The 20,261-nt window shown below is 33.0% G+C and overlaps 1 protein-coding gene across 4 annotated transcripts in view; it reads right to left on the reverse strand.

The window, feature by feature from the left end:
• Positions 1 to 20,261, reverse strand: part of EDIL3 (EGF like and discoidin domains 3) — a 610,996-nt gene that overhangs the window by 235,785 nt on the left and 354,950 nt on the right. For all 4 annotated transcript variants that reach the window (XM_039875013.1, XM_039875011.1, XM_039875015.1 and 1 more), the window contains one exon: positions 12,603 to 12,731. In XM_039875013.1, the coding sequence (XP_039730947.1) occupies positions 12,603 to 12,731 (129 nt within the window). The remainder of the gene's footprint in view (positions 1 to 12,602; positions 12,732 to 20,261) is intronic.

The following is a 20,261-nucleotide window of genomic DNA, read 5'->3' on the forward strand; positions in this document are numbered from 1 at the left end:
AGAGAGAGAGAGAGAGAGAGATTACGAAGGCAAGAAGAGTAAATTATTTCAAAGTTGTGAACTCAGTCATGTAAGTAGGTTGTGGAGTTGCCTCTGGAAATATACAAAGAAGTATTTAAAGAGAGTTTTTGGTTTATATGGCCTTTGTTTCATTATTTGTTTGCTTATTCTTGACTAATGGCCCAATGAGGCCATGCCTGAGGACTTAAAAAGTTGCTATTACCAACTTCTTCTCTGTGAAAGTATGAAGAGGAATATTAGTCTCTCCTGGCCAAAGACTCCGAACAGCATATGATGTGGTTAATTCCACACTCTCAGAACTGCAGAATGTTTGGGTCACAGCAAGGAGCAACAGACAATGTGTTTGCACAGAAAATTTGTTCAGAGAATTACAAAGTATTTTCTGTTCTATCAGTCTTTTACATGAATTTTGATTCCTGTGCTAGATTTGGAAGATGGCATCTATTTAAGTACAGTTAATAATATGCAATACGTAAAATATAACTATGTGTGCATGTAGTTAGTATATAAATATTTTTTCCCCAGTAGACTAGGACTTTCATAAGGGCAGGCTGTGCCTTTTTGCTCACCATCATATGTACAGGTTTTATAATAGTGCCCATAACATTGTAGGGCTCAAAAATATTTCTTAAAAGAAAGAAAAATATGAATTGATATTTAATACAGTCCTCTTGTATTTTCAATTAAATTCAGCTGCTTCATTACACTATATTATTTGACTTAATAAAAAGAAAGCCTACATCTTCATCTATGTTTAGTTACACAAATCTATATGCAATTATTTATGTAATAATTTTTATAACTATGTTATCATATAAACAGATTTTCTTTCTTAGGGCAGGAGAGAGAAAAATAATAGTTAAAAAGATAATTACTGCTTTAACGACCATTTGATCATTTCAAAAAAAACAAATAAATCTGTGATTTTAGACTAACTCAAAATCATCAAATGATAGTTTATTAAATAGATTCATTAAAATAGAACCACAAAATGCATTTTCTATGTTTAGTAGTGATATAGCTCACATAAGTTTTACAAGCCTCTTATACAGTGAATCATGTTAACAACAATTAGCAGTGCAACTGTGATTTTCTCATTTTAAAAGCGGTACAAATGGGGAAAATAATAAAGAATGAATGAAGGCTTTGGTTTCATTGATTTTGCTACTGAGTTAAAAAATTCATGGTTTATAAAACTAAGCCAAAGTATTGGGGAGCTGGAAAATAATATGACTCAAGTAGCCTATATTCATATCCCAGCTAGTATTAAAGAGACTTTGGGGACATGACTGGGACACATCTTCCTACATAAAGGATGTAGTAAAGATTGTTAAGCTAGGTGATCTGACATTACAGATGCCTTATAATTCAATACTTCATGTATCTATTTAATTGTCCTCAAATCTTTTGTTTATTCACTTCCCTCCATATCCAAATTCATCCCATCCTTATGGACTGAATTCAAGTCTCATTACTTTCAATTCCTTAGTATTTATTTCAGTCTCTAGATTTATGTAGTTATCCCATTCCAACTCTCATTGGCTTTTAAACTATAATTTCAAGTTGATTCTAAAGAAAATGGCAAAAATATTTTCTAGTCTTGTTCTCAAGTGGGACGAAATCTATCATTGTTTTTTTGAGGGCATATAATTGGTGCTGAGTAAATACTTTTGGAAAGTTATCCAGTTTTACAGATGAGAAAAATAAAGTCCAGTATGTAAATTTGCCTTTTCACATTATTGTGAACCACATAAAGTGAGGATTGGCAATTAAACATAAGGTATCCTAGGAAAATTTATAGAAAAATAAAAAGAAGGAACTTGTGAGGGATAGAATATATTAGAAGTTACTATAAATGATTGCTCAGATTTATCAATTTCAATAAAATTAATTCATAATCTTTTTGAAATTTTAATATAAGAAAGGGAGAATAATTCTGCAACAAGAATGTTGTTTAATGTGAGTAGGGAAACCACGAAGCTCAGTTTACCTGTTCACTATATGTGGATTTCAGATGATCATAGCACCCATATTATTTTATTTCACCACAGGCTTATATTCAATGGATTTCTGCTTCATTTAAGTGTGGGAGATTACTTACTTCAACCTCAGTTCATTTCTATCAACCTTGGTCATTTCCATCAACCTCAATTCATAAGTCGGGACAAATGAGCTAATCTAAAAAGCAGATCTTTTAAAACCAAAAGAACAGAAAACTAAAAACTAATATATAGATTAGCAACATTGGCACAAATCTCAGTGACAGCATCCTCTTAAGCAAACCACAGAAAATGTTATTGTCAAAAGAGATCTTGTGATTAAATGTTGGCAGAAAAAAAATTGTTAGAATGTGTTAAGGTTTGCATTAGAAAAGTTTATTTATTAAATCATGTAAATTACCAACTAAAACTTCACCACAAACTTAAATTTGAAGTAAAATTATTTAAACATTAGACTACATATACATATATAGTATATAATAATTAAATATTTATAATACAATAAAAAGAGAATTATATACAATACATTAAAACATATATAATACATTAATCCACTGCATATATTTTTCTACACCAATATAATCAGTGAATATGGACAGTACTAAATTTTTATTTTATGGATTTACCATAATTTATTTGTCTCTATTGAGTGACATTTGGATGGATTTAGGGATTTCTCTCCTATAAATAACATTTCAGGAATAATCGGACCATCTGAATAGTGGTAGAAACATGAAACAAAAATAAATGACCAACTAATTTCATTAAATAAATGGGAGCCCATAATCCTAGACACAATATAAAATATTCACTTTTTGTAAATGAGGCTTTAATGATCCTCTTTTCTATGCCATCAGCCTATCTTCAGTAATATGCTCCTTAAATATATTGGACAATTTATATTTGTGTCTTCTTCCTTGAAAGTTACTCTCTGGAAATAGTTGCCACTGATGCAGATCAAGTTAAACTTCCAGTGTCCCATGTCCCCATAGCACAAGACACAGAGACAATAAAATGACTGAGCTCTGTTTGTGCAGATGCAGCCTTAAATTAGATTTCCTTGCCCATCACCCTCTACGCCACCAGAGATGTTTAGGATTGAACACTGAATATTATGCAACTTCTGGCATATCAACAATGCCAAAATTTAATGTTTTTAGAAAAGAAATGATGACTAATTGGGGACAGAAATGTACTTTATGACAAAATCTTGGCATCTAATGCATGTGTATGTGTATGTACAGAAGCAAGTATTTAATATGTAACAGTTATTTCAAACATGACATTTTACCATTTTTGAAATTTATGAAGCCTTTCGGTAAAATATCATTCCTTTTTCACTGCTTATATTCCAAAGAGAAATTCAGAAATTTTATGATGGTTTTGAAATCATGGGTTCCCAAAATATAGATCCACATGTTTGGCTTAATTAAAATGTCTTTCGAAACTCAAAAGATGAAAGGAAAAAACCAGTGGGCCAGTCTAACTTGAAGAGAGCTGCAATATCTCCAGTGGATCTGTTTCTCTTTAGTCAAAGGAAATTACTATTTTTTTTTCATGTAGTTTGAACTCATCCCAAGGACACTGACTATAAGAGATAAAGCACAGACTCTGCTTCCTACATGAACTAATCTAATGTACCACTGATTTATTCAGCAATGAGTTAATGACTGCTATAGAGGACTTTTTTCCAATCTGTTAAAACAGAAGCTAAAATTAAATGCTTTCTTTTCAGAATCATTAAAATCTTCTTTAAAAGAAAAAGGTCAGTGTATCCACATTCAGGTGTTAATCAAATGACATTGACAATGTAATTTCCCTATCTGCAAAACTTGTCTCCCTGGGCTAAATTTTTCCTTAATTGAAATGTCTTTAAAGAACTCAACTAATAAAATAAAAAAAGAAAAGTGGACAGGTCTAACTTTAAGGCAATGAAATTGACTGAAGGTTCAGGGCTATTCAGGGAGGGCTCAAGCCCCAGTCTTCTTTTTTTCGGATTATTTTGAAGTTGTGAATGCACACTATTAACTTCAACTCTTCTAAACTGTCAAGGAATGGTTTAAGAAACAGCCTGTTCAGAACACAGGATATAAGCAACTTTGAAAAACAAAATGTTAAATCCAAACCTAAGGTCACTTAGTCCAATCTGCCAACCAAAATCTAAATAGTGCTGCAAAACCTCTTGTGGCAGGGAATTTATAACCTCACAGAGAAACAAGTCAGAGCAGTCTCTTAGAGCTAGCAGCTTGAAAACAATGAAATAACGTGTCTCTTCCTTTGACATACCAGCTATTTAAATATTTGAAGACAGCTATCATATCTTTCATAATTCTCTTCACAACTGAGATAAATATCTTCACTTAATTTCATATATCATGCCATACACACTGGTCGTCATTTTTATTTGCCTCCTCTTGATAAATTAAAATTTGTCAAGGTCTTTTAATACAAGAATGAGATCTTATAACAATATAAGTTAGATCTCCAGATAAGCTCTAACTAGCATAAAATACAACAGTGTTATTACCTGCTTTCTTTAAGATGCTATATCACAACTAATGATCCAACATGTATTAGTTACTAAATAATAAATAATTAATTTTCTTTTCCTCCTTCCTCCAGCCCCACCTTATAGACCAATTCCAAGGACACTGGGGATGACTAAATCTTACTTCCTTCCTGTCTCAGGGTAAGATTGGGCAGGAAAAAAGGAGGGGGTCATGGGATGATGAGATCATGCTTGGGATGAGGGGTCAAGGGAGAATATGACTGGCTTGCAAGCAATGTTAAATAGAAAATATTGCAAAATTTTGAAATGAAGCAAAGCCTTAAAGGCATTCTTCCAATCTTTCATTTTCTCTCTAGCAAAGAATATAGTTTTATATATTTCATTTAAAGTTGATTAAGTCCACAGGCAGAAAAAAACAAATATTTGTCTTTACTGAAATAGTTTCCTCAGTGTCCAGGACTAGCTGCCATTCAGGTGAATATAAATATTTTGTGTGTTCTCATGGTATTTTCTACATGTTAACTGACATTTCTAGCCATAGAGGGGTTTCCTGGAAACTCTCTTTAAATCTTATAGTTGTTTCTTCCAGCAATTAATTTTTTTTTAAAAATTCTAGGTTAGAAACTAGCAGGAATTTCACTCAATAAGCCACACTCAACCTTATCCAAAATAACAACTTATTAGACCAAATCTTATCAGACAATCACAATAATTAATGATTTAAAAAAGAGATTTATCTTGGAGGCAGAATAAATGTAAAAGAAAAAAAAATCATATAATTTAATCCTCAAAAGAAAAGCCTGAGGTAGTACTCAAAAATTACAACTATTGTTTAGTCAAGAGTTATATATGGTTTTATTTTTATAATGTTTGTATGCTTCAATAAAGTATTACCAAAAAAAGGTTTAAAAATCATGTTCTTGACACAATTTTAATAATATTGAAAATTATATTATGGGAAAAGTTCAAGAGGATGACTAGAGGCCCTGTACAATTTAGGTTCAAACCACCTTCCTGCTCTGGCTCCCAAACATCCTTATAAACACCAAATAATCTGGGCAACCACTAATGCTAATTCTTCCAGAAGGTTCCCAAATTTCTCATCTTTGTGCTTCTTATCATCCTATATTTTGCTTAAAATGTTCCCATCTAATAACTTTATTGGTGAACTACACTTCCATCCCAGAGAATCTCAAAAGCCATCTCAGTCATCAGATCGGAACCTTAGGACTAGAAGTGACTTTTCCTCATCTTGATACCTATAAGCACTTGGTTCTCCTCTTATGATGATTGTTTTGTTGCTTTGTGTAATGGCTGTTGATGCGTGTGTGTTTTACAGTCCTTTCCCAAATGTAAGTATCTCAAGGGTAGGCCTTTTATTTTGGGCTCATAGAGATTAGCCTCTGGGGATCAGAAATAGCTTTCCAGAGATGCTCAATTCATTAAGTGGAAGATCCTAGTGTCCTTATGAACTCTGTGATTCTTCCTTTATGCAAAGCCATAGAGAGTTTATTGCTGATCTATTCCATCTGAGAACCTATTATTAATATGTTGTCATAAATTCCAACTTGGTATTTATTATGCCTTTACAAGAGTCCCATTTTGCAATCATAATGAAAAATCAAATCTAAGTTATCTGCTATAAGCATTAAGGAAAGCTATATTCATGAAAGGCCAATTCCTAATTATGCAAACATTACTTACATTATTCATAATTTTCAAATAATAAAACACAGCATTCTCTTTTCTCCATACCAAGTGAGATTTGTTAAGTTACATGCTGAAGAAGAGAAATTTTTGAAAAATTAAAAGCTCACAGCTAAATTGTCCCCAGTTTGCATATTCAACCATAAACAGATAAATATCCTGATATAAAAATAACAGATCAGTATTTATTAGACATTTCAGTAATGTTATTAACAATTGAAATGATGAAAGAATATTCAGGGACTTAGAAACTTGATTTTTTTGCATGTAGCCTTTGAATTGTCTACAAGGTTTATTTATATTTAATTATTTTATAAATCCTATATAGCTCTTATATTGCCAGATGCAGTTTTAGGAGCCCTACATATATTAATTTATTTAATTTGAACAAAACCCCTTTGAAGAAGCCCTGATTTTGTAAAAGGATAAGGCCTCGAGAGGTTAAGCAACTTGCCCATAGTAATAGAGACAGTAAACAGAAGGGCCAAGATTTGAATTCAGTGTGGCTGAGTTCTTAACCACAACAACAGCAAAAGAGGGAACTTCCTATAGAGTCTCTGATCCCACACAAGTATAGTTTACCCTATCAACACTCCTCCGAGTAGTACATTTCTTACAATTGATAAACCCACATTGACACATAATAATTATTTAAAGCCCATAGTTTACATTAGGGTTCACTCCTGGTATTCTACATTATATGGGTCTGGACAATGTATAATGACATGTATCTATCATTATAATATCATACAGAATATTTTTCACTGCCCTAAAATCCTCTGTGTTCTGCTTATAGTGTTTTTAATTTCAAATTCCACTTGTTCATTATGGATATATAGGGAAATTATTAACTTTTGAATATTAATCTTATAGCCTACAACCTTGATAAAATTGTTTATTAGTTCCAAGAGTTTTTTGGTTGATTATTTAGGATTTCTTTCTGCACAGATGATCATGTCATCTGTGAACAGACTGTTTTATTTCTTCCTTTCTAATCTATAAACTTTTTATTTCCTTTCCTTGTCTTATTGCATTAGTTAGCATATCCAGTACAATGTTGAAAAGGAGTAGTAAGAGGGAGCATCCTTGTCTCACTTCTGATCCAAGTAGGAAAGCTTTGAGTTTCTCACCATTAAGTAAGATTTTAGCTATAGATTTTTTGTAGATATTCTTTATCATGTTGAGACAGTTCCCCTGTGTTCCTAATCACTTTTTAAAACCTTCCTTTAATTCTTTCATGTACCACTACCTAACTCTTTCTCCACAACTCCAACAAAACTGACCTTGACAAGATCATCCAAAAGGCACATGTAGTCAGTGCAAATGTTTATCTTAGTCAACTTCTCTACAGTATTTGACACTGCTGATTTAAAACACTGTTTACCCTTAACTTTTGTAATGCTACGCTTTTTTGATTTCTCTCTTTTTTTTTCCTCGTAAGAGTTTATTTGAGCCAAGACTGGTGACAATTTCTGGGAAGAAAGATCTAAAATGTTCCCTCCTGGTTTCTCTTCTATCTCCCTGACCGCTCCTTCTCAGATCCTCTAAAGATTCACCTTTCTCTACCTACTGCTTAATTATTGATGAACCATTTATCAGTTTCTATTTCTTTGTCATCTCATTTTTTCAGGGTTTTTTTTTTGCTTCCAGGAAGATCCATACATTCCCTGAGTGTCAATACTATCCATACAATTAAGACTTAGAAATCTATGTCTGAATTCTTAAATAATATCTAGAAAATGCTTCAAATTCCATATTTGAAATACTTAACTCAATTTCTGCCTCCTCATCCCATGTATCCTCAATTTGCACTATCTCAGTAAATGGCACCCGGTTGCTCAGGTCAGAAACTGAGGATGGATCTTTTTTAATTTTCATTTTCTCCAGACTCCTTTTATCAATAACCCTGCAAGTCACTAATAATTTACTGTATCCTTTAAATACTCATTGATTCCCTCCTTTCCATTCCCTTTGTTACTACAGTGACCAAGGTCAATATCATCTTGTCTGACCTGGCTTCCACGGTAGCCTTAAGATTGTCTCCTTGCCTTAATCTCTTCTAATTTGTTTTCCATACTCCAAAGATAGTGATCTTCTAAAAGTATGGATCCTCTTCACTGCTCTTAGTATAAAATCCAAATTCCTTAAAATATTATGCAAGACTGCAGAATCTGCCACCGTCGCCATCTCTAGACTCATTGCTGGCCACCACATCTCTTTTAAGCTCTAGCCACACTGAATTCTTTTCAGCTCATGAAATTATGACTTTTCTTATCTCCTGGCTTTTCTAAAATTATTTCCTATTCTTGAATACTTTTGTATTTCTGTCTGCTAGATTGAAATTATCTTTTAGAATTATTTCAGGATATTTTTTTTCAAATAGGCATGCATTTCCTGTCACCTAGCTTAAGATAGAAAACCTGTGCTATAGTCTTATGGCTCCATATACTTCTATCAGAACATCTATCATATCTATCTATCATCTATCTATCTATCTATCTACCTATCTATCTATCTATCATCTATCTATCTATATCTATTATCTATCTATCTGTTTTCCTATCTGGACAGTAATTTCTATAAATCTGTTTATCATTGCATCCCATTATTTATGTAACTATTAGTAAGTATTCAATAAACATTTAAGAATCAATGAAAACTAAGATTTCATTATTTAAAAAAGTCAATCGCTTATTTTGTTCTCTTTGGTTGCATTAATATACTGTGTATTTGAGTTGTAAAAGTTTATATTTATTATTAGTTTACTGGATTATTCTGATAGCATATGGAGGAGAATTATGCCATGAAACCTGGACAGTTTAATAATTGCCAAAATTTTCATATATGCACTCTAGAGTATTCACTAGTAATAGAAATTTCTTTGTGAAATATATCAACATTTGTCTCTGAAGTACACAGTGTCATTCAGGAATGTGAGGAGGTAATTAGAAAGTAGTTTGAGGATTATCCACATGGTGATCTTTCTACAATTCCCCGGGAGAAGGAGGCAGTGTCCAATGCATATCTTTGCAAACCCTGGTTAATCTGGCTGATGTCATCAAAACTGAAGATGTGAAGTGCTTTTTTTTTTCTTTTCTTTCTTCAGAGAGATATTTTCTTATTGCCTTGTGTAGATATCAGAAATCAGTCTTAATAACACTAAGAGTCTGAGAACATTGAGTGTGGAGATATGTCTGTATAAAGAGAATGTGTATGGGAGAGACAGAGAAGGAGACACTGAGGGAGAGAGAGAGAAAGAAACAGATATTGAAGTATACAGACAGATCAAGAATTAAGTCAAAGAAAAACAATGATATTGAAGTATACAGACAGATCAAGAATTAAGTCAAAGAAAAACAAGAATTAAGTCAAACGCAAATGAAGCTCACGAATCTGAGCAAGTCATTATCTCCAAACTTCCACACATAACAGAGGAATGTAAGTGATGTAAGGATTGATTGCAAATGTGGTAAAGTGTTTTCTGCTTATTGGACATTGGATGCTTTGAAAGAAAAGAATAATAGTACAAAACTGGATGAAAATCTCTTTTGAAAAAAGTAGCATCAAGAAGTTAAAAACAAGGCTACTACAAAGTAATGAGGTTTGAGGTAAAATCAAGAAGTAATTTTTATCTCTAAGAATAGAATGATTTGAAATTCTCCTTTCCAGATGTACTGCAATAAAAAGAGTACATGTTTAATTGTAGAATAAACAGAGCAGAAGTAATTTTTAATTGGGATCAAAACAACTTATTCTAAGCAAATACTGACAAGATTATTTTCTTTCCTTTGGAAATTAAACATGAGGATACTTACAACTTCGTATAATCTCCAAATTCATATGGTTCAAAAGGTTACAAGAAAACAGGCACATCTCTATCTTTGGGGAGGCCATGTGGAAGTAAAACCATAGTAATGTTGACAAAAAAGACAAAAATCAAACTTTTGTCTTTTAAGATATTACATTAAAATACCTAGAGCTTGTGGGGTTTTGTTTTTATAAAATTCTAGTATGCTCTGTGCTTTCATAACATGTACTACCTAACAGCAGAAAAACAGCATCAAAAAAGTCCCAGTAAAGTAGTAGATTTTTAAAACTAAAAAGCAGGATTGTCTTTAACGATCTAATGTGTTTTGCTTACTATGTCCCAATTATTAGTTTTAAAGATGCAAAAAAAGAAAATAAAAAATCCTAAAGTAGTTAGATATTAAAGGCACCGCTACTGTTTTTATTCAATAAATACTCAGTATTCCCTTATTATATGCAAAAAAATATGGAGCTGAGAAAGAGATAGTAGAATGGCAAATAAGATAATATGTCTCTCCTAAAGAGCTAGTTAGCCTAAAACCATATTTGATTTTCCACTGATTTTTTTCATCCTTAAAAAAAATTATTTTATAATATAGAAAAATTGTATTTAAGAAATGATGGACATTTTAAACTGTTAGGGCATTTGTTTTTTTATTATTTTAATCTTATAAAACCAATACAATAAATCAGAATTGGCATAACAAATATGCTATTCTAAATGGTAAAGCAAATGTAAACTGAACATATTTCCTAAATATTCCTCATGGAAAATGAAGTTGCTCAAAATATATCATGAAAACACATAGCTTAAGATAATGTTATATATAACCACCCATATCTGAATATAAGAAGTATTTTAATAATATATAACAATAAATCTGAGTAAAAATTCCTTAGGTATTTGATTCCCCAAAGTCTCATATAAATACATAGAATATTGCCGTGTGTTTAGTTTGTAAAGTGTTGCTGCTAATGGAATCATTTTTCTGATAAAATTTTGACTATGGAATTGTTTAAAAATATAGCCTGAAGTATTCAAGTATTTATTTTAAAATTCTATGAAGATACTAGTTTTATAATTATTTAAATACATTTGCCTCTTCAATTATAGATTTGGCTTTTACAAAGTAGCAACAAAAACATTATATACTACAAATCTAAGGTTCTGCCAATTTGGGGTTAGTGTGCTTAAAATATAACACTAAAGTTTTATTCTATTCATACAGTCTTGTTAGAAACATTCATGACTGTAATTTTCTCCAGAGATATAGACTTTCTTAAGGATATGATGATTCTCACATAAAATTCTGAAACTCACTGTACATATCTAGAGACTGGGTCAAAGTGGTTTCAAGTTATAGCTTCATATCTATGGCACTGTATCAAATCCCCTAAAATAGCAGTGAGTTAATAAAAGCCTTAAAAGACAACTTTGAAAGGAATTAAATGAACAAGGTACCTTTAAGCAATAACATAATTAACTTTTTCAGATATAATACATTCATACTAATGTAATATGAAAATATAAGAAAAAGACATTTAAAAAACAAAGTACACTCAAGTCTAATAGCTAGAGGCCAAAAATGGAAGTTAAAAGTTTTATTTATTTTTTTCATTCATTCAATCAATAGTTATTTGGTTCCTACCATGCATAAAGGTACTTGCTATGGACACTATTACTTCTTCAAAGTTGTTTTTCAAAAGTCATAGACATCTCAAGTTTTCCAAGGCTTTTGCTAGTTGGCAGAACTTTAATCAAAAACATGTTTAGTTTAGAACAGATATAGTCCACTTCTTATTCTTCTTCATACTGATGTGAAAAAATGTAGAAATCTCTTCAATCTTAATCATGGTATTACCTTTAATCAGAGAGAAAAATCTCTCTACAAGTTTACATAGTGCTTAATTATTTAAAGTACAGCTATTTTATTAATGGGGAACTATTTGGAAATTATGGAAGTTACCCTGAATCCATAACTATACATGCCAATGAAGTACTTCAAAGATTAAAGAAAATATAGTTTGAAGTGTGATCAATGACTAATCACTATTTACCAAGCAAAATTTTTGAGATGACTTTGAAGAACAATGCAGCTGGAATATTATCTTCTTTAATGTACTTATAGTCTTAGAAAAGTAATGATTAGTACAGCTACAGGGTACTGATGAATATTATCAGTCACTAGAATAAGTCCTATTTTATTTAGAGTGACTAATTTGAATAAGTTGACTTAGGAATTGTTTTCCAGTGAAAATAAAAATTTAAATGTATATTAATATTAGAGAGATAAGAAATTTATTATATACTAGTAGTACTTGTAGTGACTTTACAGTGTTAATCACTAAAACATGTTTTTGAATTATTTATTGAGAACACCACAATTAAAAATATAATTTAAATATAATATAGAAATGATAAAATTGAGAATAAACTAATTAGCAATGGATAGCAATCTTATACAGAAAGAATATCCATAATACTCCGCCGCCAAACTTGTCAGTCACTCATGAAAACAAAGAGGATTACTATTGAAATGCTTAAATCTTGCACTTACCAACCTCCACAACACTAGAACAGTTGGGACCTGTGAAGCCGTCTGGACACTCACAGGAAAAGGAATCCTCAGACAATCCCGACAAACAGATACCTCCATTTTCACATGGATTGGGATCACAAATACCACCTGAGGAATAAAGAGATAGATATTGACTTTTTTTTTGTCTCAGGCACTGAAAAGTAATACTTCATATATCCCACTCATCTTCTTTAGTAAAGTCACCACATTATTTTGATTTACAGATAAGTTATGCAAGACCGATTTCAAACCATGTGCTTTTAAGAGAGATGGTATGTAATGTGGTAAAAACTAAATTTTATAATTCAAACAATATATGCTGAATTGCATACCAAAATCTATTAAATTAGTTTGAGGTTTCTTCATTACATGTAAATGAAATACTCTCTAATTTGTTAAAGATTAACTGAAATATCTGTGGTAGACTGGCTTATTAATTACTCCAATAAATAACCGTTCTATATCCACATGCTTTACTCTATAACTTTGCAGTTCAACTCTTCTCACTAAGGGGTGGGATATATTTCTAGATCCCTAAAAATCTGGGCTTCTCAATGTGGCCAAAAAAATATTAGCAGACTTGAAGCCAGGGGAGGTTTGAAAAAGCACTTGACTATTCTTATTCTTTCTCTTGGAACCCTGTCAAGTCATGAGAATAATTTCATACTAGCTTGCTTAAGAGAAGTGAGAGAAACGTGGAAGGATGAGAGAGAAACTACTACTGAGAAATAAGTTGTGTCATAACAAAGACCTAATATTTGTGACCCCAGTTTTGGCACTGAGTAGCAGATAGAATCTAAAAAGGCACTGAGAGAATGGCTACAGGAGGCTAGAAAAAATGGCTATCAATGTTATGTAAAGAGAGAGAGTAACTGTTAGTAAAGCTTTTATCTGTAAAAACTTTGATGATAGAAACTGTACCTAATGAATTAATATGAGTAATGAGAATTCTGGGCAGAATGTTAAAGTGTCAGCTGGCTCTTAATAGCTGCATTTGATAAGGTACTACAAGAAAGCGATGAGTTAAATAGAGAACCAATGAGTCTGAAAGTAAAGAAAAGGACTATAGAGGGACTAGGACTTGTGATAAAAAATAAAACTATTTCTAAACTCCAGCCTCTCAAACCAGTGAAAGATCAAATCTAGAGCTTTGTCAGAAAGGCACGGCCCCACCATAAATATCAAATCAAGGATGTGGCTATAAGAACCTTTGCTAAAACACTTCAAATAATTCAGGTGTAGCCTGAAAGACTCTCTCAGCTAAATAAAAGGGTTTCTAAAAATCTTAAGGATATTATCCCTCAGTAGCCTGACATACCCAAAGTAGCATTGATTAAGTCTTGAGTGAAAAGCAGGTTTCAGACAGAGTCATGGGTGTAGCTTTATTGCACGTAAAGGATGTAAATCAGATTTAGAAAATCCCATATAGTTTTTAAGGCAGCTTTATAGGTGAATGTGCTACCTCCTAGATTAAGAGAATGAGACTTTTCAAAAATTAGGAAAGCATCTGGGCCCCAACTCCCTATTAGTTTGTATTTCTTAAGAATTTTATTACCTTATAGGAGCTTTCCCATGAATTATTTAATCTCTTTTTATACTACTTTAATATTTTAGAAAAATGAAAATGGAGGTTAAGATTTTTGTCAAATTAATAAAGCGAGTCATTAGTTATACTACATATATTACAAATGAAAGTACTATATTAGAACTGGAACTGATATTAGAAAAGAGAATCATAGAATAAGCGAATAAATGAATGAGCAAATGAATATGTTTTGAGAATACTACAGAATTTAGTATGGCCAGACCATGGAATATTTGGTTGGGAATGGCTGAGAAAGTATAAATATGTCAGAAAAAGGAAAATTAAAAAGTAACATTATAATTTATAATATGAAGAGCCAATAAATGTTTTTAACATGTATTTTAAAGTTTTGACATGGTCACATCTGTAGTTTAAGAAGATTATCATGGCAGCATTCTATGGAGAGCATTTGAATGAGGAGGTTGATGACTAATAAAGATACTTCAATATATTTTCTGTCTATCTCTTTATATATCTAGCTAACTAGCCACTTGGATATCCCTCCTTTTATCTATCCATTTGTCTATCTATCCTTGAATTCCTATTTTGTGGTAGGCACTTAGGTAGGTCCTTAGGACATACAGAACTAAAAACAGTCTTTATCATGAAGTACAGAGTCTACTATAGGAGATAAAAAAGCAGTAACAATTATAGCACATAGTGATACAAACTGTGATTAGTGTACATTATCCAAATTGTAGGGTCAATGGAGACTTCTAAAAGGATTCAGTACTGTCAGGCGATGTACATGCTCAACATTCCAGGCAAAGAGAATAATATACATGAAGGGAAAAGACCATGGCTCATTTAAGGAACTTCAAGTAGGCCACTATAATTAGAGCACAGATGTGTATGAGTAATAGAGAGGAATAAGCTCAGAAAGGTAGATGGTCATATAAATAAAGGCTTCATATGCAGTGCTAAAAATTTATCTTTAAGCTTTGGAAAATCATAAGAGAACTTTATGCAAGTATGTGGTCACATCTGTGTTTTGGAATGATGACTCAAGCAATATTGTGCTGGATCAAATGAAGGAATCAAGGCTGAGGGAAAAAGGAGTAAACATTAATCTTCGATGTAGTCTCAGCAAAAAAAGAGCTCTTCTTAACTTTCCTTAGAAGTAGCTATAGACAGAGACAACAATGGAGGCACCATTTAATCCCAATCCAGTTAATAAATACTAGGTAATGAAACAGGAAATGAGAATTCCCCCAAATCACTCCCATCTCTTCCGCCAGATGATTAATCTAGTAACAAAAGCATTATTGTTGACATTTTTTAAAAGACTCACTCACCAGTTTAAAAGTGAGATTATGCCTCTCCACCTTTGGTATGAGCTAAGCAGCACAGCTTTGTACACTGTCATCTCCTCACTACGTACATTGCATGAAGATGAGTATTAATGCCCCTAAAATTCTCGATGAGATGTCAGTCATAATTCTGCGTATTTTCAGTCTACAAATAGAGAAATCTACAGTCCCCAGACCAGGATTGGTCGTTGCAGTGATATCACCAGGTCAAGATACATGTAGCTGCTTCTGTGCTTTATTTACACTGACAGAAGCAATGTTTACAGGAGAAAGAAAAGGCATGCACAGAATCCTACAGGTTCTCAAGCATACAGGCTATGTTTATATACTTATCCAAAATCAAGAACCTCTCACTCCTACAGCCAAGTTCCTGTATGGTTAACTGATGTGAGCTTGCAGTCCAGATATACCCAGGGACACAAGAGACCAGAATGTCTGGTTTCTTTGATTGTCCTATTATTATAGGGAGTTTTGGTGTTTTGAGAAATCTTTCTTGGTATGTTACTGCCCTTTCTAGGTGATAACACTTAATCTGATCAGCTTTTTATCAGGTGTATATGCCAGTCATATGATGCTTCTTGTGGTCAAAATGAGACAAGATAATCTGTTAACCTCTAATTCTAACTTGTAGATACCAGCTCTTATTTGGCTGACCTGTTTTTTTCTCTTGTCTTTATACTTTTTGTTCTTCTTTTGCTAATGTCTACTTATTTCTAATAGATTATATACTTGTGAAAACTCATCTTACATTTTATCCCCACTATTGATATTTACTGTCTTTTCGAAAGGTAGAAAAGAGTTAATAGATTTGACCAAAATGTGCAAGGTAGAATTAAGATGACATTGTGACCAAATTAATGTGTGGGTTGAGGGAGAGCAAAAAATCTGGTTTGATTTCTAGAGCTCCTGCCTGAATGATTGAGTGGCCATCTTTCATAAGAAAATATAATGGGTTTAGTTGTAAAGGAATGATGGTGTTTGAGAAGTTTATGGAGTATCCAAAATGAAAATATCCCATAAAGCTATTGAATAAGCAGATATAAAATTGGAGAGGTTTTGATACAACATGGAAATATATTTCAGTGAGAATCTTCAAAGGGAGGCAGAGATGAAGAAGAGAGGGGAGGGAGGAGCAGACAGGAAAGAAGAGGAGAGATCCTTGGGCACATGAACAAACAAATGAGGGAAAAAAGGGAAGATTCTTCAAAGAGGAAAAGAAGGAAATCAGTGCTAGGCCTTTTCCATTCCAGTACAAAGAATTTATTCACTTAGAGTTTAGTTATGTTGAGATCTGCCTGAGATTACAACAGAGGCCCCCACATGTACCTCTTTTAGATGAACAGTATCAACAGAAGACAAAGTTTTGGCCTCAGATACAGCGGAGGGTAGACAACAAAAGTCTATAACAAACATAATTAGTATTATTATAGGCTATGTTTGAAATGTGTTTCCCCGTACCTAATTAGTGATAACATCCCTGTGTCAGATGGCTTCTCCATGAAGTAAATGCTAAAACAAAGGTAAGAATGTAAGAAGTTTATGACAATAAAAAAAAAGAGAGAGAGTAAGAAGTTTATTGAAAAGTAGTTCCTGTGAAAGATAAATTGAGAAGGAAGCACTAATGGGCAGGAAAAACCTTCACCTTTTGATGCACATCTGACATTTGTGAAAAGAAATGGGGTAGGGGTGGTAGAAGGAAAATTGAGCAGGTGAGCTTCAGTGTGTAATGCAGACTTTACAAAGTCTTAGCCAATCCATCAAGGAGCTCCAAGCAAAGATTACTCTTTAAAGGAGTCCTCCAAATGCAGAAATGGCCAGGCACTAGTGTCTTTTCTGTATTCGATCACTGGCTGAAGGTAGCCCAGGTACGATGAGGCTCTAAAGCTGCAGAAGGGTGCTGGAGGCTAACTGTACTCCTTGCAGCTCGTTCCTTCTTATAGGGAGATTTGAACCACTCACCTCCATGAGTGCCACAATTCCCTTTCACTCTCAAAATTGTCCTGTTACATACCCATTATTTTCTCTACACACCCATTAGGTTACAGATGAAGGCTGATAACTTAAGTAGAAACAAACGCTCTCAGGCTGGAATCTCAAGTACAATTAAATGCACTGTAGAGACTTCTAATTCCCTGTCATTGCAATTAATCTGAGCAAGCATCAGTTCAGGTAACAATACTGATAAAATACAACAGACTCCTGGACTTCGAATCAGTATTTTTCGCCTGTTTGTTTCCAAGTAGATATGTTGGTATTCTTTTAAAACTAAGATGGCAACCAGTACAAGGCAGGCTCAATAAAGAAAAATAGGACAGTACACGATTTCATGATCCTTTATTCCACTGTCAGCAGGCTCCTAAAATATGCCTCTGCATATTATAAATTATAAATTGTGTGTAGTGTTATACCTTGATGCTTCTTGGCTGGCTGGCCTCACCTGCTTTAGATTAGGACAGATGTGTTTAATTTGAATCTAACTATGTTTTATGATTCCATCTGCAGTTTACGGCAGACTCAGGCAAATTAAGCTGATGCCGATTTGCCTTTTGGCAATAGAATAAAGCAATTATTTTTCCCAGGGGCAAAAAATCATTGCCGGCTAAATTTAACTTCCTGTTTGCCTGCTCTCCTCCCCACCCCCTCTCAGCTACACACACTCTTTCCAGTTCTGCTCAGACTGGGATCATCTTGTCTGTGTTCAGTGTTCACTTCCTTCTCCCCTCAGACACACCACTTGTTGCCAGTCACCTCCTATTCAAGGTGATTCAGGGTCTTATTTCGATACATTATCAATTTGCAATCCATGACCTTTTAACCTAGATAGCAAAGTGTGTAGGCATGTATAAAATACTGTGTAGCATTGCTGAAGACAATGCATAAAAAACATCTAAAAATCTAAAATCTGTCCGTCTGTACCTTTAGGCTTGTGGTCATATTTTTTTCTGTGAGCTTAGTATACAGCTATGCAACTTCTAATGCCAGGTAGAGGAGAAAATTCTATGTTGATACTACTCTGGGAATCAAATGGACAGGATAGTTAATTTCCCTCATTGACATTTAAACTCTCAATGGTTTATGTGTTCAGTTTTTTTATATGTTAGTGCCTGTGTCCAGTTCACAGATCAGAGAATCACTAGTGCATTCATCACACATTGATACTCCAGGCAGCGCATTAAACACCAGGAATACAGCCTAAACTAAGACACATATTCTTGCACTATTAGAATTCATATTACAGTGGAGGAGTGCATAATGAAAAACTTACAAATTAATAAGCAAGGTATTGCTCATTGTAAAAAAAAAAAGCTTTGGGGAAGTGGGGGAGGAGGAGAAAAATATGATGATGAGAAAGGTAGGAAATAAAACTGGTTATTTAAAATAGATAGTCACGGAAGACTTCTCTGAGGAGGAGCCACGAGCTGAAAGCTGAAGGATGAACATGAGGCAGTCACGTTAAAACCTGAGGAAGAGACTTCTAGCCAGAAGGTACAGCAGTGTGTCACTAGGCAGGAGAGTGATGAATTCAAGAAGTGGGAAGGCTAGTGCATCTGGAAAACAGTAACAAAATGTCACTAAATGTTTTCGTTGTCAACACAATTTTAGTGTGAACCAATTTATCATTCAAAGTCCCACGTTTGATTCTCCATCCTGATAATCAAGGGAATTTCTACTAAATTTATTCTCAATATGTGTTAAACATCTACTGAAAATATACTGTATTTACATGTTAATGTGTTTATGTAGTTAGCAATGATATCTTTTTTACATATTAATATATTTACATATTACTGCTAACATTCATGTATTTACATAGTAATGTAAATATATTAATAATGTATTTGGATGAATGTACGCCTCTTCATTATCTGTTCCTTCAGCAAGGCTAGAACCCATCTAGAATATGTTTGTGTCCTCATCCCTGCTCTCTCTATTTCTGCAAAAAAACGTTGTATACAGATATAAAACAAAAAATAAAAAAGCGGTAACATATTACCCAAACATGTTATTTCACTAACACAAGGTATTATTTAGTTCTTCAATATCTCCACACACTAAATGTGAAGGATATTACAATACACAATTATATGAAGAAAAGTAAAACACAAAGACCATTTAAACTCATGTCCCACAACTGTGACAATGCAGGTCTGTGTATTAGAATCACATTTTCAGTTTGCTGCTCTCCCATTGAACTTGGCAGCTATACTCTTATCATTTCATTTAAAAACTAAAAGAAAATTAAAACTTCATCTTCAACTTCACAAGTTAGAATTTGAACCAACCAATAAACACAGTAGTTGGCAAAATGAGTCAATTCTTGTACACGAATGAGCAATAACTCTAGTTAAAATGAGATAAAGTTCATGAGAATCAGCATACTCAACCTGGTAAAACTAAGAAAAAATGTCAGCACTCTTAAGACTTATTGTTAGTGAAATTGTGCGGAACAAAATAAATGTCACTTTTTGAATGAACAATAGGCCTCTTAATTTACTTGGTATCTCTTGAGAGATCATTTGTATTGACATTGAAATTTCATTTGTTGTACATTCTAATGAGTTTGATGCATAAATTTTTATTTCTTTCAAAAATTAAAGTTTATGAGTGTGGTCAATTTCAATTTTAAAAAAGTTAAAATGGTTTGATTTTATTGTTAGCTTCATATGTGCTTTAAAAATAAATTCTACTTGATATTTTAGATAATCCTACAATTAAGAGGAGAGGAGGGAATAAGATAAAATG

This window comes from Pteropus medius, unplaced genomic scaffold (assembly GCF_902729225.1).
Source record: "Pteropus medius unplaced genomic scaffold, Ma_sr-lr_union100, whole genome shotgun sequence".
NCBI classification, from domain to species: domain Eukaryota; kingdom Metazoa; phylum Chordata; class Mammalia; order Chiroptera; family Pteropodidae; genus Pteropus; species Pteropus medius.